This window comes from Phocoena phocoena, chromosome 11 (genome assembly GCF_963924675.1).
Source record: "Phocoena phocoena chromosome 11, mPhoPho1.1, whole genome shotgun sequence".
In the NCBI taxonomy this organism is placed as follows: Eukaryota; Metazoa; Chordata; class Mammalia; order Artiodactyla; family Phocoenidae; genus Phocoena; species Phocoena phocoena.
Window position 1 is genome coordinate 64,557,632 of NC_089229.1, and position 23,902 is coordinate 64,581,533.

Consider the following 23,902-nt stretch of genomic DNA (forward strand, 5'->3'; position numbering starts at 1 on the left):
AGGCTTCTCACTGCGGTGACTTGTCTTGTTGCGGAGCACGGGCTCTAGGCACGTGGGCTTCAGTAGTTGCGGCACGTGGGCTCAGTAGTTGTGGCTCGTGAGCTCTAGAGCGCAGGCTCAGTAGTTGCGGCGAACGGGCTTAGTTGCTCTGCGGCATGTGGGGTCTTCCCGGACCAGGGCTTGAATCTGTGTCCCCAGTATTGGCAGGCGGATTCTTAACCATTGTGCCACCAGGGAAGTGCCTTCACTGTGCTTTTAACAAACATTTGAAACTGAATGAAATGCTTATGTGCATATTGAAATGTCACAGTGTAGGATGTTGCTAGCACTGGCACAAAGTATTAAAATTATTTTGTGAAGATTGGTGCTTGTATTAAGCTCTATATAAGATTTTGAAAATGCTGGGGCATGTTATTTAATGAATGCAGCCCATTGCTTCAGGGGATCTGTGCAGAGTAGATGCTTTACCATGATTATAGTTACAAGTCCTTATGTAATCTGGTTCTCTGCTAAGTGACCTCATTTCTTATTATTCTTCTCCTGATTCACACTGACCTTACTATTCCTTGAACACATCAAGCATATTTCTGTCTCAGGGCCTTTGCATTTGCTCTGACTCTACCTGGAATACTGTTTATAAATTTCTATGACTGATTTCTTCCTTTGATTTAGGTTTTTATTGAAATATCACCTTTTTAGAAAGGTCTTACCTGTTCTTGCTGTTCCTCCTCCATCACTTTCTATTCTTTTATCTTTCATTTTCTTCATACTACTTGACTAGTTTATTTGTCAGTCTTTCAACTGTAATGTAAGCTTCACAAGGGCATGGACTTTATTCAGTGTGGTATCTTAGTGACTGGAGCACAGTAGGTGTTTAAGTCAATAAGTGAATTATGTTGTAGATGTAAAGTATGTGCTTTTCCCTAAATTCAGTGTTGGGACTTGAGGGGGGAAAAAAGTAAATAATGAAAACCATCTCTGGAAAATAATTACACTCTTAAAAATTGGATAGACTAGGAAACTTTAGCAAGATATCCCACTTGACTGTTCTGGTTACCTCCTCGTGGTTTTTCTAACAGGTATTAGGAGTCAAGGGATTTGTTGGAGTCCTATTTAGAGGTCCTCAAATGTTTTATTTCTGGCACTCTATAAGTCACACAAAAGTGGCCTTCTGTTTTCATATCCTGTAGTTTCTCTATGCTGTTATTTACGTATATGCCCCATAATTTTCCAAAATATACTGTCTGGTATTTGCTTCACTCAACTCCTCTTATGTATACTTTATAATTTTCTAGAGTATTATTAATGAACCATAATTCTTAATTATCGTGAGGACACTGCCAGAGTTTTGACAGAGCTTCTGGGAGTCTAGATACCACTTTGGGAAACATTTGCCTCATTGCATGTATTTAAGATTTTTTTTTTCTTTTATAGACAGTTCAAGAGGAAGAACGAGAGATTTACAGACAGCTTCTACAGATGGTCACAGGGAAACAGTTTTCTGTAGCCAAACCCACCACACACTTTCCTTTACACTTGTGAGTCACGGAAACGTTCTTCAAATGAATTGAATTCTACGTTTTGTTATTTGATATTGAAGTTTTATTCTTCTCTTCCTAGGTCTCGATGTCTTAGTTCCAGTAAGAATACTTTGAAAGACTCACTGTTTAAAAATGGAAACTCTTGTGCAACCCAGATCATTGGCTCTGATACTTCATCATCCGGATTGGCCAGCATTTTAACTGCCCAGGAACAATTGTCCCACAATGTGTTTTCCATATCATCTTATACCCCAGATGTTGTTGCATTTGGATCCAAAGATTCTGATCCTCTCCATCAACCCCAACATCACCACTCTCTTTCACATCAGCCAGATAACTTACCAGCTTCAAATACACAATCTGAAGGTAAAAATGGTGTGTTGTATAACTGTATTTTGAACCCTAATAGCCAATTAACAGTTTATTGGATCCATGTGAATTATAGGCAAGGTAGTAATACACATGTAACTTAATTAAGATATAAGATACAAGATACCTTACATACATTTAATTCAGTTAGCTGTGCCACGAATAAATGAAGCATATAATAAGTAGCTTACTTTTTTCTTACGTGGAGGTGCAAATGATTTCCTATAATAATTTATTTAAAAGATTAACTTCCTGAGCAGTCTTGTGTCAGAGTATATTAAGCCCAATTACTTCAGTACTGTCTCTGTTTCTAGTACTTTACAATGAAAATTAAGCACTCTGAAGTTCTAGGAGTTTTGGAACATCAATTAAGAACTAAAGTAAAAGTTCTTATACAAGTACTACTTACAAAACCTGTATAGTAGCCTTATGCATTTTGGAATGGTCATCGGCAAGTTTGGAAAACAAAGTTTCCTACCTTACTTTCAGCTAACCAAAATATTCCGTCTCTTAGCATTCCAGTTAATTAAAAGTTTTGCTCTGGTAGTTTTTTTTTGTTTGCTTAGTTTGCCCCTTCTTTAAGTATGCGTTATGTGTGTATTTATGGTATGTATATAGACATGTAACTCAAAACAAGTTTTACGTTAAGTGGTTAGCCATTAGGGATCTTTTGCTAGATCAGTCTCTAAGGCTCTCCCCTCCTTCTTCAGGTCATTTAATTTTTTTTTTTAATCTATTCCTCACTTTCTTAAAATTCTCACTTGGGGATTAAAATTATTGGTGACATCATTATATAGCTACACATATTCATGAAAACTTAAATTTTGTGAGGTGATTTACTGAGAACTATTATTAAAAGCTGTTAATTTCAGAAGCATGCATTGTATGGCAGATGCTTAGATACAGCTAAACTGGAACAAATATACTACACTGAACTGTTTAATTACTTTCCTTGTACCATTTATTAAATATTCTAAATGCGATTCTAATCATAGTGCTTTAGAAGGACATGATTTCTTCCTCTATCAATAGAAAATAAATGGTAGAATAATAGAATTTATACTCTTTAGAGTCTGCTACTTCTCACATAGCGGTTGCTCTCTTTCTTTCTGCCTTCCCTCCTCTTCTTGTCCCCTCCCCTCTCTTCCCTTCCTCCTTCCCCTTCCCTCTTTCACCTTATTCAGTCTTGTGGTAGCTCATGAACTAAAGACTTTTGAGAAATCTTGGCACATTCTTGTTTCCCAGGAATAGAAAGAAGAAGCACAGGGAGCAAGCTCAGCCCAGGAGAAGATGATGAAGGGCATATATACTTTCTTTTAGAGTGATTGCTTTATTTGTGAGGCAGGCTCTTCACTAAGCCCTATTTATGGCTCAGTGAAAATGGACCTGCCCCTCTTTCTCTTCCATCTTACCTTTATCCTTCTGCTGTGTTATGTTTATGGAAATAGAATATAACAAAGTATAGGAACTTAAACTACAGACATCTAGAAGGTACAGCCATGTGGAATTTTGTTAATAATGATATGCTCTTGTGTTTTATTGTTTAGGATCAGACTCTGTGATTTTACTCAAAGTGAAAGATTCCCAGACTCCAACTCCCAGGTAAACTTTGGTTAAAGGACATTTTTAACATATTGTTCTCCCTCTATTTAATCACCGTTTCTTCACTAAGATCTAAGTAATATAAAATGGCCTCAACTCAGACCTCTCTTATATGTTGTTTGAATTATTTCAGTAACTTCCTGATGAATCTCTTCTCCTCCAGCCTCCATTTTGTTCTTCATTCCATTTTCCACCATGTTTTCTAATCCATTCTTTGCCTTGTTCTTTAGTCCATCTTCCATTCTGCAGAGTGATCTTTCTAAAATGCTTATCTAATCATTCATTAAACTCCCTTGAGGGTGGCTTATCAGACATAGAATCAAGCCCAAACTCCTAGTATGGTATACACCACCCTTCCTCCACAAGTCTTGCTTCCTATCATGCGTTCTTTCCTTTAACAAGTATTTATTGATAGTCTATTGGGTGCCAGGTACTAGTATAGACATTGGAAATAACAGCAGTGGACAAAATGAAGTTTCTGCTCTCAAGGAGTTTACATTCTAATTGTAAGGGGTGTAAGGGGAGGGATGGGGGACAGATAGAGAACAAATGGGCAAATAAACACATGCCTGTTGGTGATAAGTGCCGCAAAGAAAAATAAAGCAGGGTAGTATATAGACTAGGGTCTGGGGGTGCTATTTATCTAGGATAGTCATGGCAAGTTTCTGATAAGGTGACATTTGAGGAGAAACACAGTGGAGGTTAGAGAAGGAACCATGTGTAAATACTGGATTCTTTCATGTGTTTATTAGACGCTGACTTATAAGATGATAGGTATTTTCTTACTTTCACATTGTGTGCCTTCTGCCTGGTATGCTCCCCTTCTCCCCCCTCCACTTGTCTATCTGGCAGTAGTCTTTTTCTTATCTTTTAAGTCTCAATTCAAATGTGATCTTCTATATGAAACTTGACCCCTCTGAGAGGTACCAAGTAATTCTTCCTCTGTAATCCAGTAAGTTGCTACTCAGATTGCTATGTCTTTGCCATATCTGGCCTTAGCAATTCAATTGCTAGAATAATAATGGTATCAGTTTTCCATTGAGAAGATTAAGGATAATAAAATGTTCTTTCTCATCTCAGTTCCTCTGTGTCTTTGCAGCTCCCCTGTATGTTCTAAACTTTAGATATTTTAAAAAATTCTCCTGTTGTTATAGTTTCTCAAGGAGACTTTATAGTTTAGATGCTTTATTCTTTATACTTTTTTATTTTTTTGAGTTAGACCTGGGTTCTGATCTTGCCTTTTCCAGGCTTCATGTAACTGTGGACAAGTTACTCTTCTAAACCTCAGTTTCCTTATCAATAAAATGCGAGTATTAATACCTTACTATTGAATTGTTGTGAAGATTAACTTCCAGATAAAACACTTATAAAAGTGCTTTACATGTATGTGCAAAAATAGGTGTTCTTTCTTGGGAAAAAGTTGATTTCATGTAATGGGTGCTCTCAGTTCTTCAGTTCTTTACTGAGTCTGCCTTTCCTTTATGGAGAATTTCTCCTAGAGATGACTGAAGAGTGAGATGGACAAGAAATAGTCTTGGGTAAGGCTTATTGGATGATGCTGTTTATCAAAGTTGGAGCCTGCTCTCCCAAGGCTTGGTTGATTGATTGGCTCTTTATTCTTAATCTCCCAGCGTTCCAGCTCGGTTAAGTTCCAGCAATGCAGATCTGCCCTTATTTCCCAGAATGTGCCATGTGTTTTATGCCTTTGTGCCATTGTACATTCCAACCCTTCCCCTTCGGCCTGGAATTCCTTTTCTCTCCTTGTCCACTTGTTACACTCTTATTTTGCGTTTCAGAATCTGACTCAGGTGTTAATTTTTTCTCAGGACATTTCTCTGGCTTCTCCTGATAGCATTAGTCTTTCCTTCCAGTACTTCTATCTCTGTACTTTGTTCGGTACTAGTACCTTTGCACTACCACCTGGTGCCCATAATAGTGCATGGCACATCATGGGTACTTAGTAAATAAATCTGTATTAAATAAGTGAATTTCCTAGAAAGCCTGAAATACCCTCTTGAGTAGCCCAAATACTCATCATCTCCATTTTGGCTTAATACTTTGGTTTATTAGAAGATACTTTATAATAATAGAAAGAATATAGTCTTTGGAATTGGACATACATAGTTTCTGATCCTGGCTCTTCCAAAACAAATTATTCTTTTGAACTCAATTTCCTTTTCTGTACAGTATAAGTAATATTTCCTTATTATACATTATATTGAGTCTTAATTTTTTTTCCACTGCCTCAGGTTCCTTTGTCTTTATTATTATTTTTTTTTTACATCTTTTTTGGAGTATAATTGCTTTACAATGGTGTGCTAGTTTCTGCTTTATAACAAAGTGAATCAGTTATACATATACATATGTTCCCATATCTCTTCCCTCTTGCGTCTCCCTCCCTCCCACCCTCTCTGTCCCACCCCTCTAGGTGGTCACAAAGCACTGAGCTGATCTCCCTGTGCTATGCGGCTGCTTCCCACTAGCTATCTGTTTTATGTTTGGTAGTGTATATATGTCCATGCCACTCTCTCGCTTTGTCACAGTTTACCCTTCCTCCTCCCCACATCCTCAAGTCCATTCTCTGGTAGGTCTGTGTCTTTATTCCTGTCTTACCCCTAGGTTCTTCATGACATTTTTTTTTCTTAAATTCCATATATATGTGTCAGCATATGGTATTTGTCTTTCTCTTTCTGACTTACTTCACTCTGTATGACAGACTCTAGGTCCATCCACCTCATTACAAATAGCTCAATTTCGTTTCTTTTTATGGCTGAGTAATATTCCATTGTATATATGTGCCACATCTTCTTTATCGATTCATCTGACGATGGACACTTAGGTTGTTTCCATCTCCTGGCTATTGTAAATAGAGCTGCAATGAACATTTTGGTACATGACTCTTTTTGAATTTTGGTTTTCTCAGGGTATATGCCAAGTAGTGGGATTGCTGGGTCATATGGTAATTCTATTTGTAGTTTTTTAAGGAACCTCCATACTGTTCTCCATAGTGGCTGAACCAATTCACATTCCCACCAGCAGTGCAAGAGTGTTCCCTTTTCTCCACACCCTCTCCAGCATTTATTGTTTCTAGATTTTTTGATGATGGCCATTCTGACTGGTGTGAGATGATATCTCATTGTAGTTTTGATTTGCATTTCTCTAATGATTAATGATGTTGAGCATTCTTTCATGTGTGTGTTGGCAGTCTGTATATCTTCTTTGGAGAAATGTCTATTTAGGTCTTCTGCCCATTTTTTTATTGGGTTGTTTGTTTTTTAGATATTGAGCTGCATGAGCTGCTTGTAAATTTTGGAGATTAATCCTTTGTCAGTTGCTTCATTTGCAAATATTTTCTCCCATTCTGAGGTTTGTCTTTTGGTCTTGTTTATGGTTTCCTTTGCTGCGCAAAAGCTTTGAAGTTTCATTAGGTCCCATTTGTTTATTTTTGTTTTATTTTCATTTCTCTGGGAGGTGGGTCAGAAAGGATCTTGCTGTGATTTATGTCATAGAGTGTTCTGCCTATGTTTTCCTCTAAGAGTTTGATAGTTTCTGGCCTTGCATTTAGGTCTTTAATCCATTTTGAGCTTATTTTTGTGTATGGTGTTAGGGAGTGATCTAATCTCATACTTTTACATGTATCTGTCCAGTTTTCCCAGCACCACTTATTGAAGAGGCTGTCCTTTCTCCACTGTACATTCCTGCCTCCTTTATCAAAGATAAGGTGACCATATGTGCGTGGGTTTATCTCTGGACTTTCTATCCTGTTCCATTGATCTATCTTTCTGTTTTTGTGCCAGAACCATACTGTCTTGATTACTGTAGCTTTGTAGTATAGTCTGAAGTCAGGGAGCCTGATTCCTCCAGCTCCATTTTTCATTCTCAAGATTGCTTTGACTATTCGGGGTCTTTTGTGTTTCCATACAAATTGTGAAATTTTTGTTCTAGTTCTGTGAAAAACGCCAGTGGTAGTTTGATAGGGATTGCATTGAGTCTGTAGATTGCTTTGGGTAGTAGAGTCATTTTCACAATGTTGATTCTTCCAATCCAAAAACATGGTATATCTCTCCATCTATTTGTATCACCTTTAATTTCTTTCATCAGTGTCTTATAATTTTCTGCATACAGGTCTTTTGTCTCCTTAGGTAGGTTTATTCCTAGATATTTTATTCTTTTTGTTGCAATGGTAAATGGGAGTGTTTTCTTGATTTCACTTTCAGATTTTTCATTGAGTCTTAATTAATTTGAGGATTATTGTGAGGCTTAACTAATATGTAAAACCCCCCAAAGAGGGTTTTATACATAAAGCACTAAGTAGGTGCTCAGTAAGTAGCTGTAATTATTATCGCTTCAGTTATATGAGAAGTAATGTATAATCTCTGAAAAGCAAACCGATTTTGCTTTTTACTCTGCATTTTGCTTTCCTGCGCCAGCAGATACCTTGATCCGTTAAAGAGGAGTGCTCGGCCCTTACATTATTTATTTTTTCAGTAAATACTGACTGCCTGCTATGTGTCAGGCACTATCCTTGGTGCAGAGTATACAGTAGTAAATACAAAAGAGAAAAATTCCTATCCTCATCAAGTTTATATTCTAATAAGGGGAGCAGACAAATTTGAATAGCATGATCCGGTACCATGAAATTCTGTGTGATTCTTGTCACTTCATTATATTGTTCAATAAATGTATTCTCACGTTCATTTGTTTTTAGTATCCCACACTAAGTAGTTCCTCACAGTGCTTCCACTGATCTCTGTGACTTTCTTTCTTGGCTGTTACATCAGTCGTTCACTGTGTTAAGGAGGTAGGCTACCGACAGTGTGGAGGTAATAGAACAGCAAGTTTGTCACCAAAACCCAGAACTAAGGATGATTGGGAATACTAATTCTCAGAAGTTAGGCTAAGGAGCAAGGGGATAATCTCTGAGCCCTTACTCTTGCCTTTACAGGACAGACTGTAGAAATTTAAGAACTGAAAGGGACTCTAATCTCCATGTTTACAAACCCAGAAATTGAGGCCCATGGAAAGGAAGTGACTTGCTCAAGGTCACAGAGCAGCTCCAGGAGATACTGGTCTCTTAAATGCCAATTTGATGCTCTGTTTACTTGTTCTACATATCTGAAAGTTTTCTTTGGAAAACTGTTCACTCTTCTTTAATTTGGTTCTATGAGAACTCCTTCAGTTAGGGGCAAGGAGATAAGAAAGGAGACAAGAAAGTCTGAGAAGAGCAAAAGGCTCTAGAACAGAGAGCATACCTGTGACTCTGCTAAGCACTATTGACTTGGGTTGTCAGCAAGAGCTGCATGGAGTAGAACTAACCTTTCATCTTTGGAATGGAGTTGTATTGCTGATTATCCGCTTTGGTTCATTGGCTCATTATCCATTTGATATGGGCTGTTCTGTGGCGGGGGGATTTTCAGTATCTAACGTGATGTGGTTGAATGTATTTTTACTCAAGTAGACCTACGAGAAGTCCAAGAACCCATAAGATTTTTTTATACCATTAATAAATCTGTCAATCTGAGCCATTTGGAAAGAGGAACGTTCTAGCTTAATATATTGCCTTGACAAGTGATGTACTCTTTCACATCATGTTGGTCTCTCTTCCAAGTAAGGAGCATGCTAAACTTAGTTTCTTGGCTGAATGTTGGGTCATCTTTTTAACTGTACGTGTGCAGATGACTCATATTTGTATTCCTTTACTTCCCAGTTAGAATTGTTTTATGTAATTTAGGTCCTTTTATTTATTGCATAGTTGTAAAGCATTTTTATAAACTGTTTAAATAATTGGTTTTCTTGATGAAAATATTTGATTTTCCTTTACGTCTCCTGCTCATTTGTCACATTTTTCTTTTCCCACCCATAGTCCTACTTTTTTCCAGGCAGAGCTGTGGATCAAAGAATTGTAAGTTATTATTTTTGGTATCATTTTTCCCTCTCTATCACTTTCTTTGCAGTTAGAAGAAGTCAATTAGCCAATCACCCTACCTATTTTTAGTCAGTAAAAATTTCCTATGTTTGTCTATATAGAAAATAACTTTTAAGTTATTGGGTTTTAAAGGTTCTATTGGAGTTGGGACATATCTATGCTCAGGTTTATTAAATCTGTAACAATTGTTGAAGCTCAACTGAATTGGAAAAATATTTCAAAGTTAGCTATTATATAGAAAGGAAAGTAAGTGCCTTTATTTTCACATTGATAAAACTAATTTATTGAATAATCTTTATTTCTGGAGCTTGCGAAATCACTGAAAGTTTAGTCTCTAGTTTCAAGGACTCACTTCGAGTTATCCAAACCCCCAGTCTAGTTGATTTTTTTTTTAAGAAAAAAAGAAACCCATATTTCTTCTTCTGGATCATAAATACAATATTTGAACTAAAACCTCGATGATATCTTATATTATTCTCTTCTTTGGGATTCAGTTTCATTTTTGGATTTCTAGAATGACGCTTCACTTTTTCCATAATCTTAGAAGCATGTTTTTTAAAAAGGACTCCACATTTACGAACACAACAGTCACTTGTTCATGTTTAGCAACAAACTAGTAATTTTCATTATTTCAACAAAAAATAATAGGATAATTTCAGTAACACCATGTGGTTTCACTCTGTCTTAAAGTAAATGTAGTGATAAGTTAGTATAAGGATTTTAGACTTTCTCTCTGAGGGTTTTATATTTAATGCTCATTGTGCGTCAGCAATGTTCTTGACGCTGAGAGAGTGGTCTGCATTTGTGTCACATTCCTTTTCATTTCCAAGGACTAGTGTTTATGATTCTCGAGCACGGGAAAGATTGCGCCAGATTGAAGAGCAGAAAGCACTGGCATTACAGCTTCAAAACCAGGTAAAACAATATTTTTGAGATAATAAATGAATAGCACATCCAGGTTGAAACTAATTTTAGAAGGTTACCTGGATTTGGGATCAAAGTTGTTGTAACTGCAAGATAGTGTGGTAGCGTAGCATTGTATGATAAGTGGTCTATGTTCTTGGTCTCTTCAGCTAGTACTACTTAGTGTACATAGACAAATAGTAGATTTCTTTATTCCACTTATTTTGAAGCTCTGTTTTTCAGAGACTGCAGGAACAAGAACATTCAGTACATGATTCAGTAGAATTGCATCTTCGTGTGCCTCTTGAAAAGGAGATTCCTGTCACGATCGCCCAAGAAACAGGAAAAAAAGGTCATAAATTAACGGAGAGCGAAGATGAATTTCCTGAAATCACAGAGGTAAACTATATACTCCAAATTCCTACACTAGCAAGTGTTGTGTTTAGAGAGAACTCTTTGGACAAATTACAAACATAAAAGTAATCTGGTATTTAAATTGTATTGCATACTCCTGCTTTCATTTGTACTGCATACCACTCTTGGCTTTATTTTTATTTTTATTTATTTATTTATTTATTTTTCTTGGCTTTATTTTTAAAGGATTATTGAAAATTCAGGAAAGAATTATGGGTGACTTATAGTGACTTCAGTAAAAAAGCATTTAATAAATTTGTGTTTCATTTCATGTGCACTTTTACTTAATTCATGTGTCTGGTACTTTGATATCAAATAGTAAGTTGAGCCTTACCTTTTTTTTTAAGCAATAAAACACAGAATAAAAATTTGGAAAATACATAAAAGTCTGCATACATTTAAAAATCTGTTCCTTAATTCATTCTTCTGTTTGAAAAACTATCATATAGCTGGTGAGTGTAACACATTTATTATAGTTGTGCTGAATTCCACAGTTTTACATTAAAAAAGTAAAACAAATTTTTCTAGGAAAATGTTTCTAAAAGACTTCACTACCTTTATTTCCTTATTGCCTTTGAGAAAGATTCTATTTCTCAGGAAATTGTTTGGACCAAAGATATAAAATATAATTAGGTCTTCTCATGAACTTAGGAAATTTGGCAGCAAAAGGTTATTTCAGACTTCAGGAATAATATGAAACAAGGGTCTGAAATGTACTGAAACAGAGAAGGGAGGACAAGCTAGGATGGAAGGAAGTAATCAGGGAGGTTACTGGAAGGAATAGAAACCAAAATGTTAGAAGTAAATAGTTGATTTAAGTCTAGGGATTTCATGGAGCTTGGTGAGAGATTGCTATGTCTAAGGCCATATATGCTTGATCTCTGACACTTCTTGGTTCCCTAGGAAATGGAGAAAGAAATAAAGAATGTATTTCGTAATGGGAACCAGGATGAAGTTCTGAGTGAAGCATTCCGCTTGACCATTACACGCAAAGATATTCAAACTCTAAACCATCTGAACTGGCTCAATGATGAGGTAATCTCACACTTGTTTTTATATTCAAAGAGTAAGTGAACATCAAGTGGAAACGAAAGGTATTATTTCACTGTTTCTCAAAGTGTGGTCCTTGGATGACCTGCTTCAGAATCAGCTCTCACAGCCCTCTCCATTCTCCTGAATAAGTTTGAGGCAGTGTGGTAGAGTTATGTATTTTAAACAAACATCTCAGGTGTTTTTTTAATGTACCTTAATGTCTGAGAACTGCTGATTTATCTCTTTTTTTTGACATCTCTATTGGGGTATAATTGCTTTACAATGGTGTGTTAGTTTCTGCTTTATAACAAAGTGAATCAGTTATACATATACATATGTTCGCATATCTCTTCCCTCTTGCGTCTCCCTCCCTCCCACCCTCCCTATCCCGCCCCTCCAGGCTGTCACAAAGCACCAAGCTGATATCCCTGTGCTATGTGGCTGCTTCCCACTAGCTATCTATTTTACGTTTGGTAGTGTATATATGTCCATGCCTCTCTCTCGCTTTGTCGCAGCTCACCCTTCGCCCTCCCCATATCCTCAAGTCCGTTCTCCAGTAGGTCTGTGTCTTTTTATGTGTTGAAGATTTGGATGCTAAGGGAGAGGACATTCGCTTATTGGTATTCTCGCTCTGTTTAAGGCACCACCCGCCCTGCAGTTCACATCTTTTGAGCAAATATTTAATAGCTGACCATGTTGCAGCATCAAGGAATACTTTGGGATTTCCATATAGGAATCCATTTCTACTACCCTTGCTGTCTCTACTTAGGTCATTTACGTTATGAGTGGGAAGCTTTCTAAAATAGTCTACATTTATACGTGTTATTTTTTAAACTGACATAGAAGTTACATTATTAAATATTTGATGTATTGAGTTAAAAAAGAAAAAAGCGTATGGCTCTCAGCTCCTGAGAGTTCTAATTATTTTATGTAGGTTAGTTACATTAGAATCTTTAAACTGATTTGTCCTATTCCTAAACCTGTAGGAGCCTACAGGCTTAGGAAGGATACTTTCACAGCAAAAGAGAGCTGGGTTGGGATTTTCTCCCTAAGTACCTGCCTCCTTTCTTAGGCCCACTAGGAGCATTCCTGCCTGATAGCTTGGGTGTACTCAAGCTTCATAGCTATGGATACGTTTTAGATGCTCAATATAGTAAGCAGTAGATATTCTAGGTACCTGTATCCTGGCCTTGTATGTTTAAAACCTTCCAAATACTAATATTGACCAACGTCTGCTGGGCATTTACCTCATGTTATGCAGTATTTTTTTTTTTGAACTCAAATACCTTTTTTTTTTTTTTTTTCCGGTACGTGGGCCTCTCACTGTTGTGGCCCCCCCTGTTGAGGAGCACAGGCTCCAGACGCACAGGCTCAGTGGCCGTGGCTCACGGGCCCAGCCGTTCCACGGCATGTGGGGTCTTCTCGGACTGGGGCATGAACCTGTGTCCCCTGCATCGGCAGGCGGACTCTCAACCACTGCGCCACCAGGGAAGCCCCCAAATACCTTTTTTTTAAAAACCATCTTTATTGGAGTATAATTGCTTTACAATGGTGTGTTACTTTCTGCTGTATAACAAAGTGAATCAGCTATATGTAAACATATATCCCCATATCCCCTCCCTCTTGTGTCTCCCTCCCACCCTCCCTATCCCACCCCTCTAGGTGGTCACAAAGCATCGAGCTGATCTCCCTGTGCTATGCAGCTGCTTCCCACTAGCTATCTGTTTTGCATTTGGTAGTGTGTATATGTCAGTGCTACTCTCTCACTTTGTCCCAGCTTACCCTTCCCCCTCCCCGTGTCCTCAAGTTCATTCTCTACGTCTGCATCTTTATTCCTGTCCTGTCCCTAGGTTCATCAGAACCATTTTTTTTAGATTCCATGTATATATGTTAGCATACGGTATTTGTTTTTCTCTTTCTGACTTACTTCACTCTGTATGACAGACTCTAGGTCCACCCATATCACTACAAATAACTCAACTTTGTTTCTTTTTATGGCTGAGTAATATTCCATTGTGTATATGTGCGACATCTTCTCTATGCATTGGACACTTAAGTTGCTTCCATGTCCTGGCTATTGTAAATAGCCAGTGAACGGTGTGGTACATGTCTCTTTTTGAATTATGCTTTTCTCAGGGTATATGCCAGTAGTGGGATTGCTGGGTCATATGGTAATTCTATTTTTAGTTTTTTAAGGAACCTCCATACCGTTCTCCATAGTGACTGTATCATTTTACATTCCCACCAACAGTGCAAGAGGGTTCCCTTTTTTCCACACTCTCTCCAGCATGTATTGTTTGTATATTTTTTTGACGATGGCCATTCTGACCGGTGTGAGGTGATAACCTCATTATGCTTTTGATTTGCATTTCTCTAATGATTAATGATGTTGAGCATCCTTTCATGTGTTTGTTGGCAATCTGTATATCTTTTTTGGAGAAATGTCTATTTAGTTCTTCTGCCCATTTTTGGATTGGGTTGTTTGTTTCTTTGACATTGAGCTGCATGAACTGCTTGTATATTTTGGAGATTAATCTTTTGTCAGTTGTTTCGTTTGCAAATATTTTCTCCCATTCTGAGGGTTGTCTTTCGTCTTGTTTATGGTTTATTCTAAGTGTTTTATGTGTTCTACTCATGTCATAGTCACCACAACCCTTGAAGGTAGATACTGTAATTTTATCATCTCCATTTAATAAAGAAACAAGGCATAGAAAGATTAAGAAACTTGCAAGGTTACATGACTAGTAAGTAGCAGAGCCAGGATTCAGACTCAAGCATTGGGTCTTATCTATTATGTCATACTGCCTCAGAATCTTAAATTGGATCCCGTTTTAGGATTAGATGTATAGGATTTGAGAACCATGTCTTGTCCAGTAGGTTGATTTTCTATGGGGCCAGCTGAACTAACCCTACCATCTTTGCCATTGGTGAGTTTATAAGATATAAATTTCAGAAGTTCATCACTCCCTGAATAATATCTTTGACAAAGAATAGTAAAGAAATTATGGTTTGATACTGTCTTGCTTTAGGGGAAACATCCCTTGCTTCTTGTGGCTCAGAATAGTGATATTAGAACATTGGGTCAAATAACAGGGGAAAAAAAGAGCTCACGAAATCAAAGGGCAAAATGAAAATCAAGAACAGTCATAAATATCCACCAATTAAGTGTTTTTGATTTGGAGATATTAATCTGTGGTCTTTTACCGTTTCTTGACTGCCACTGCTAAATGGGAAAGAGTCAGTTATTCTATAGGGATTGTAGCTCGTGTTTGTTGTAAATTATACAGAACCTTCTAGGGGGCAGCAATGAGTAGGATATGAGCTGAGTTCTTGCTATATATTCTGGTATTACCTCAGTGAGCTCCCTTACAGAGGCAGCATTCATCAGGACATATTTTCCATTCCCTGGGCCCACCAGAGGCTGGATTTTTACCAAACAAAGTTCATGGAAATTACATTACTTAGAAGAGACAAGGGAAAGGAAAGATTCCTTGCCTACTTTATCTCTACCACACCTACCCATAACTTTTGTAAGGAGTACTTGTCTTCTGAGTTCAGAATAATGCTAACCTTGAAAGCAGGTGCAAATTCATATGTCCATGATGATGATGAGAACTGTTATAATAAGTACTTTAATAACTATTTTAACTATTTTAAAAAGCACCATTTTCAAAGTACCACATTTCTCAGGCTTTTAGAATTACTGCCCTTGAGAAGCTAATACCATTCTGAAGGGGAATTAGTAGATATCCTTAATTATTCATAATCATTTTAAAATACTTAATTCCATTTCTCAATTGTGAACTCTCAATCTTTTGCAAGTAATTTGCTCTCTCTTCAATGCTATTCTCCTTCCCGCAAACAGATATTTTCATTAATAACCATTTCTTTTCTTTTCATTTCTCGTGTCAGTTTTATAGGCTGCATTAAAATTTTCTCCAAAAGAAGGTGGTTGACACGTTATTTCTACTGTTTTATAGACAAGGAGTATAAGGTCCTAGAAATGAAAGGGATCAGGTTTAGTTTATAAGGGAAGTAAAATCCAGAAGTCCTGTCTTTGGGATATGTACAGAAAGCCATTAGGCTACCCTTTCTCTGCTCTCTTTCCTAAAAGAAGAGTAGGCCACAGTGCCTGTTCACACATTAGGCTTTCTAACATGTTTTTTTTTTTCCCTTAACATCTTTATTGGAGTATAATTGCTTTACAGTGTTGTGTTAGTTTCTGCTGTATAACAAAGTGAATGAGCTATATGCATACGTATATCCCCATATCCCCTCCCTCTTGCATCTCCCTCCCACCCTCCTTATCCCACCCCTCTAGGTGGTCGCAAATCACTGAACTGATCTCCCTGTGCTATGCAGCTACTTCCCACTAGCTATCTGTTTTACATTTGGTAGTGTATATATGTCAATGCTACTCTCTCACTTCGTCCCAACTTACCCTTCCCCCTCCCCATGTCCTCCAGTCCATTCTCTACATCTGTGTCTTTATTCCTGTCCTGCCCCTAGGTTCATCACAGCCATTGTTTTTTAGATTCCACGTATCTGTGTTAGCATACGGTATTTGTTTTTCCCTTTCTGACTTACTTCACTCTGTGTGACAGACTCTCAGTCCATCCATCTCACTACAAATAACTCAATTTCGTTTCTTTTTATGGCTGAGTAATATTCCATTGTATACATGCGCCACTTCTTCTTTATCCATTCACCTGTCCCTGGACACTTAGGTTGCTTCCATGTCCTGGCTATTGTAAATAGAGCTGCAATGAACATTGTGGTACATGACTCTGTTTTTTATTTTTTACTTTAAAATATTTTTATTTATTTGTTTTTATTTTTGGCTGTATTGGGTCTTTGTTGCTGTGCTCGGGCTTTCTCTAGTTGTGGTGAGTGGAGGCTACTGTTCGTTGCAGTGCGCAGGCTTCTCATTGTCGTGGCTTCTCTTGTTGCAGAGCATGGGCTCTAGGCACAAGAGCTTCAGTAGTTGTGGCTTGCGGGCTCTAGAGTGCAGGCTCAGTAGTTGTGGCGCACGGGCTTAGTTGCTCCGTGGCATGTGGGATCTTCCCAGACCAGGGCTCGAACCCATGTCCCCTGCATTGGCAGGTGGATTCTTAACCACTGCGCCACTAGGGAAGCCCCCACGACTCTTTTTGAATTATGCTTTTTCAGGGTATATGCACAGTAGTGGGATTGCTGGGTCATATGGTAATTCTATTTTTAGTTTTTTTAAGGAACCTCCATACTGTTCTCCATAGTGGCTGTATCAATTTACATTCCCACCAACAGGACAAGAGGGTTCCCTTTTCTCCACACCCTCTCCAACATTTATTGTTTGTAGAGTTTTTGATGATGGCCATTCTGACCAGTGTGAGGTGATACCTCGTTGTAGTTTTGATTTGCATTTCTCTAATGATTAATGATGTTGAGCATCCTTTCATGTGTTTGTTGGCAATCTGTATATCTTCTTTGGAGAAATGTCTGTTTAGTTCTTCTGCCCATTTTTGGGTTGGGTTGTTTGTTTTTTTGATATTGAGCTGCATGAGCTGCTTGTATATTTTGGAGATTAATTCTTTGTCAGTTGCTTCGTTTGCAAATATTTTCTCCCATTCTGAGGGTTATCTTTTCATCTTGTGTATGGTTTCCTTTGCTGTGCAAAAGCTTTTAAGTTTCATTAGGTTCCATTTGTTTGTTTTTGTTTCTATTTCTCTAGGAGGTGGGTCAAAAAGGATCTTGCTGTGATTTATGTCATAGAGTGTTCTGCCTATGTTTTCCTCTAGGAGTTTTATAGTGTCTGGCCTTACATTTAGGTCTTTAATCCATTTTGAGTTTATTTTTGTGTATTGTGTTAGGAAGTGTTCTAATTTCATTCTTTTACATGTAGCTGTCCAGTTTTCCCAGCACCACTTATTGAAGAGGCTGTCTTTTCTCCATTGTATACTCTTGCCTCTTTTATCAAAGATAAGGTGACCATATGTGTGTGGGTTTATCTCTGGGCTTCTATCCTGTTCCATTGATCATTATTTCTGTTTTTGTGCCAGTGCCATACTGCCTTGATTACTGTAGCTTTGTAGTATAGTCTGAAGCCCAGGAGACTGATTCCTCCAGCTCAGTTCTTCTTTCTCAAGATTGCTTTGACTATTCGGGGTCTTTTGTTTCCATACAAATGGTGCAATTTTTTGTTCTAGTTCTGTGAAAAATGCCATTGGTAGTTTGATAGGGATTGCATTGAATCTGTAGATTGTTTTTGGTGGTATAGTCATTTTCACAATGTTGATTCTTCCAATCCAAGAACGTAGTATATCTCTCCATCTGTTTGTATCATCTTTAATTTCTTTCATCAGTGCCTTATAGTTTTCTGCAAACAGGTCTTTTGTCTCCTTAGGTAGGTTTATTCCTAGGTATTTTATTCTTTTTGTTGCAATGGTAAATGGGAGTGTTTCCTTAATTTCTCTTTCAGGTTTTTCATCATTAGTGTATGAGAATGCAAAAGATTTCTGTACATTAATTTTGTATCCTGCTACTTTACCAAATTCATTGATTAGCTTTAGTAGTTTTCTGGTAGCATCTTTAGGATTCTCTATGTATAGTATCATGTCATCTGCAAACAGTGACAGTTTTACTTCTTCTTTTCTGATTTGGATTCCTTTTATTTCTTTTTCTTCTCTGATGGCTGTGGCTAAAACTTCCAAAATTATGTTGAATAATAGTGGTGAGAGTGGGCAACCTTGTCTTGTTCCTGATCTTAGTGGAAATGGTTTCAATTTTTCACCATTGAGAACGATGTTGACTGTGGGTTTGTCATAGATAGCCTTTATTATGTGAGGTAGGTTCCCTCTGTGCCTACTTTCTGGAGGCTTTTTATCATAAATGGGTGTTGAATTTTCTTGAAAGCTTTTTCTGCATCTACTGAGATGATCATATGGTTTTTCTCCTTCAGTTTGTTAATATGGTGTATCACATTGATTGATTTGCATATATTGAAGAATCCTTGCATTCCTGGGATAAACCCTACTGGATCAGGGTGTATGATCCTTTTAATGTGCTGTTGGATTCTGTTTGCTAGTATTTTGTTGAGGATTCTTGAATCTATGTTCATCAGAGATATTGGCCTGTAGTTTTCTTTTTTTGTGACATCTTTGTCTGGTTTTGGTATCAGGGTGATGGTGGCCTTTTAGAATGAGTTTGGGAGTGTTTCTCCCTCTGCTATATTTTGGAAGAGTTTTAGAAGGATAGGTGTTACCTCTTCTCTAAATGTTTTATAGAATTTGCTTGTGAAGCCATCTGGTCCTGGGCTTTTGTTTGCTGGAAGATTTTTAATCACAATTTCCATTTCAGTGCTTGTGATTGGTCTGTTTATGTTTTCTGTTTCTTTCTGCTTCAGTCTCGGAAGGTTGTGCTTTTCTAAGAATTTGTCCATTTCTTCCAGGTTGTCCATTTTACTGGAATAGAGTTGCTTGTAGTAATCTCTTATGATCCTTTGTATTTCTGCAGTGTCAGTTGTTACTTCTCCTTTTTCATTTCTAATTCTGTTGAGTTGAGTCTTCTCCCTTTTTTCTTGATGAGTCTGGCTAATGGTTTATCAATTTTGTTTATGTCCTCAAAGATCCAGCTTTTAGTTTTATTGATCTTTGCTATTGTTTCCTTCATTTCTTTTTCATTTATTTCTGATCTGGTCTTTATGATTTCTTTCCTTCTGCTAACTTTGGGGGTTTTTTTGTTCTTCTTTCTCTAATTGCTTTAGGTGTAAGGTTAGGTTGTTTATTTTAGATGTTTCTTATTTCTCGAGGTTGGATTATATTGCTCTAAACGTCCCTCTTAGAACTGCTTTTGCTGCATCCCATAGGTTTTGGGTCATCGTGTTTTCATTGTCATTTGTTTCTAGGTATTTTTTTATTTCCTCTTTGATTTCTTCAGTGATCTCTTGGTTATTAAGTAGTGTATTGTTTAGCCTCCATGTGTTTGTATTTTTTACAAATTTTTCCATGTAATTGATATCTAGTCTCATAGCATTGTGATCAGAAAAGATACTTGATACGATTCAATTTTCTTAAATTTACCAAGGCTTTTGTTGTCCCAACACATTTGTTGTCCCAAGATATGGTCTATCCTGGAGAATGTTCCATGAGCACTTGAGAAGAAAGTATATTCTGTTGTTTTTGGATAGAATGTCCTGTAAATATCAATTAAGTCCATCTTGTTTAATGTGTCATTTAGAGATGTGTTTTCTTATTTATTTTCATTTTGGATGATCTGTCCATTGGTGAAAGTGGGGTGTTAAAGTCCCCTGCTATTATTGTGTTACTGTTGATTTCCCATTTTATGGCTGTTAGCATTTGCCTTATGTATTGAGGTGCTCCTATATTTGGTGCATAAATATTTACAATTGTTATATCTTCTTGGATTGATCCCTTGATCATTATGTAGTATCCTTCTTTGTCTCTTGTAATAGCCTTTATTTTAAAGTCTATTTTGTCTGATGTGAGAATTGCTACTCCAGCTTTCTTTTGTTTTTTTGGTTCAGTATGCAGGCCTCTCACTGTTGTGGCCTCTCCCGTTGCGGAGCACAGGCTCCGGACGCGCAGGCTCGGTGGCCATGGCTCACGGGCCCAGCCGCTCCGCGGCATGTGGGATCTTCCCGGACCAGGGCATGAACCTGTGTCCCCTGCATTGGCAGGCGGACTCCCAACCACTGCGCCACCAGGGAAGCCCCAGCTTTCTTTTGATTTCCATTTGCGTGGAATATCTTTTTCCATCCCCTCACTTTCAGTCTGTATGTGTCCCTAGGTCTGAAGTGGGTCTCTTGTAGACAGCATATGTGCAGGTCTTGTTTTTGTATCCATTCAGCCAGTCTATGTCTTTTGGTTGGAGCATTTAATCCATTTACATTTAAGGTAATTATGGATATGTATGTTCCTATTACCATTTTCTTAATTGTTTTGCCTTTGTTTTTATAAGTCTTTTCCTTCTCTTGTGTTTCCTGCCTCGAGAAGTTCCTTTCACATTTGTTGTAAAGCTGGTGTGATGGTGCTGAATTCTCGTAACATTCTCGTAACTTTTGTTTATCTGTAAAGGTTTTAATTTCTCCCTCGAATCTGAATGAGATCCTTGCTGAGTTGTGTCATCTTGGTTGTAGGTTTTTCTCTTTCATCACTTTAAATATGTCCTGCCACTCCCTTCTTGCTTGCAGAATTTCTGCTGAAAAATTAGCTGTTAACCTTATGGGGATTCCCTTGTATGTTATTTGTTGCTTTTTCCTTGCTGCTTTTAATATTTTTTCTTTGTATTTAATTTTTGATAGTTTGATTAATATGTGTCTCAGAGTGTTTCTCTTTGGGTTTATCCTATATGGTTCTCTCTGTGTGTCCTGGACTTGATTCACTATTTCCTTTCCCATGTTAGGGAAGTTTTTGACTGTACTGTCTTCAAATATTTTCTCAGACCCTTTCTTTTTCTCTTCTTCTTCTGAGACCCCTATAATTCGAATGTTGGTGTGTTTATGAGACTGTCTTCAGTTCTTTTCATTCTTTTCTCTTTATTCTGCTCCCTGGCAATTATTTCCACCATTTTGACTTCCAGCTCACTTATCCATTCTTCTGTCTCAATTATTCTGTTATTGATTCCTTCTAGAGTATTTTTAATTTCAGCAATTGTGTTGTTCATCACTGTTTGTTTTCTCTTTAGTTTTTCTAGATCCTTGTTAAATGTTTCTTGCATTTTCTCTATTCTGTTTCCAAGATTTTGGATTATCTTTACTGTCATTCCTCTGAATTCTTTTTCGGGTAGTTTGCCTATTTCGTCTTCATTATTTGGTCTTGTAGGTTTTACCTTGCTCCTTCCTTTATAACATATTGTTTTGTTGTTTCAGTTTTTGTTTTTTTTTGATGGTTGGTGCTGTATTCCTGTCTTACTGGTTGTTTGGCCTGAGACGTCCAGCACTGGAGTTTGCAGGCAGTTGGATAGAGCTGGGTCTTTGTGTTGAGATGAGGACCTCCAGGAGGTCTCACTCTGATTAATATTACCTGGGGTCTGAGGTTCCTGTTAGTCCAGTGGTTTGGACTCAGAGCTCCCACTACGGGAGCTTGGGCCCAACCTCCACCCTGGGAACCAAGATCCCACAAGGTTTGTGCAACAGTAAAAAAAAAAGAAGAAGAAAGAAAAAAAGGAGCAGTACAATATCAAAGAATAAAAGATAAAATAAAAGTAGAAAGATAAATATATTAGGAAAAGTTAAAGTATAATTGAAACAACTGCAACAAGGCAAAATAAAACCACAACAGAAAAAAGGAAGAAAAGGCAAAGGCAAAAGGAGAAAAAGAAAAGGCAAAGCCAAAAGGAGAGATCACTAACAAAGTATAAAGAATAAAATAAAATTAGAAAAATAAAAGATTTATTAGTAAAAATAAAAATATAAAAGAATCAACAACAATGAATCAACAAGGTAAAACAGAACCCCAATCTAAAAGAGGAAAAAAGGAAAAAAAAAAAAGCCTTGGCCATGGGGGCGGAGTTTAGGCTGGGGTGGCACTTAGGCAGGGGCGGTGTTTAGGGTGGGGCAGGGCCTAGGCGGGTGGGGGGTGACATTTGAGCATGGGGTGGGGCCTAGGTGAGTGACATTTAAGTGTGGGGCGTGGCCTCTGCTTAGGACCTGTGGGGAAGAGGAGAGGCAGCATGTCGAAAGGAGGGCCTCAGGAGTGTGAAGTTCCGGAGTTTGGAGGTAGGGCGCTGAGTGAGGGTGTGTGGGTGGGGTTTAGGCCCAGTTCGTTGGAGGGGGTCTCCGAGTGTAGAGTCAGGGCCCTGGGTGGGGGTGTAGGGGTGGGGCTTGGGCTCTGCACTGCAGGAGGGAGGCTCCGAGGGCAGTGGATTAGGCCTGGGAGCCCAACAGGCTTCCAGGTGCCTAAGTGGACAGGAAAGTACTGGCCCTGTTCCCTTCCGTTCCTTCGTGCCCCTCCCCCACTATCTCCCCCAGGGTCTCCTGTTGCTCCTGGACCCCTAACCGTGGGTGGGTCCCGCTGGTTGTAGGAACTCTTCCCCTCCCCCAGTCACCCCTCAGGGGTGCTGGTCCTGGAGGTCCGGCCTTAACTTTTGCTCCCCCTTCCCTCCCTCCCACTCCCTCAGGACCCGCGTGGATGGAGGGGGCCTCAGTGGGCAGAGGATCAGGCCCGGGATCTCAGCAGGTTCCTGGGGGTTCAAGTGGGCAGCGGAAACCTGGCCACACTCCATTTTGATCCTCTACCCTCCCAGTGGTTCCCCGATTTACCCCTTCTCCTCCCTCAGCCACCCCTCGGGGCACCAATCCCATCCCGCCTCCACCTCTACTCCCCCTTCCTTCCCCCAATGACCCACGTCCTACCCCGTTGCTGGGGGTTCCTCCCGCCCCCTTAGGTGTCCGTGGTCCCCCACTGGTGCCTGGTAGGTGCCCTAGTTGTGAGGAGGCGTGAATTCCGCATCCCCCTAGTATGCCATCTCGACTCCGCTGCCCCCAACATGTTTTTAAGAATGGATTTTTTTTTTTGCGGTACGTGGGCCTCTCACTGTTGTGTCCTCTCCCGCCGCGGAGCACAGGCTCCGGACGCGCAGGCTCAGCGGCCATGGCTCACGGGCCCAGCCGCTCCGCAGCAGGTGGGATCCTCCCGGACCGGGCACGAACCCGCGTCCCCTGCATTGGCGGGTGGACTCTCAACCACTGCACCACCAGGGAAGACCAAGAATGGATTTTTGTATAGGTGAATAGTTAAATTCTATACAGCTTCAAAGGACTAATGATTGACAGGATTAACATTTTACTTTACTATAAGAAAATGAAACTTCTCAAAATTGGAATGTGGGAAGTGGCTGCCTTGTAAAGAATAGAAGATGAGGCTGGAAAGCTAATAACATATAGATGGGGATTTCTTTATCAGGTCTGGTGATTAGTTATTAAAAGAAATTTCTAATTAAGGGAAGGAAGACAGGGTTAAAGAGAGGAGGAATTAGTTGCAAAAGTAGATTGAAAGTCACAATTAAACAAAAGGAAATACTTTTAAGTGTATGTCAGTACTAGAAATTATTATTTCCTGGAGATTGAGTTGAATAACTTCTGGAATCCAAGTCTAAGATTTTAGGTTAATGATCCTGA

General features: G+C 38.6%; 1 protein-coding gene across 1 annotated transcript in view; it reads left to right on the forward strand.

Annotated features, from left to right (window-relative positions):
- SENP1 (SUMO specific peptidase 1) overlaps positions 1-23,902 on the forward strand; it is a 59,549-nt gene that overhangs the window by 22,630 nt on the left and 13,017 nt on the right. Inside the window, exons 7-13 of the mRNA XM_065887432.1 lie at positions 1,435-1,538; positions 1,621-1,907; positions 3,458-3,512; positions 9,376-9,414; positions 10,269-10,353; positions 10,585-10,740; positions 11,659-11,790. Of these exons, the coding sequence (XP_065743504.1) occupies positions 1,435-1,538; positions 1,621-1,907; positions 3,458-3,512; positions 9,376-9,414; positions 10,269-10,353; positions 10,585-10,740; positions 11,659-11,790 (858 nt within the window). The remainder of the gene's footprint in view (positions 1-1,434; positions 1,539-1,620; positions 1,908-3,457; positions 3,513-9,375; positions 9,415-10,268; positions 10,354-10,584; positions 10,741-11,658; positions 11,791-23,902) is intronic.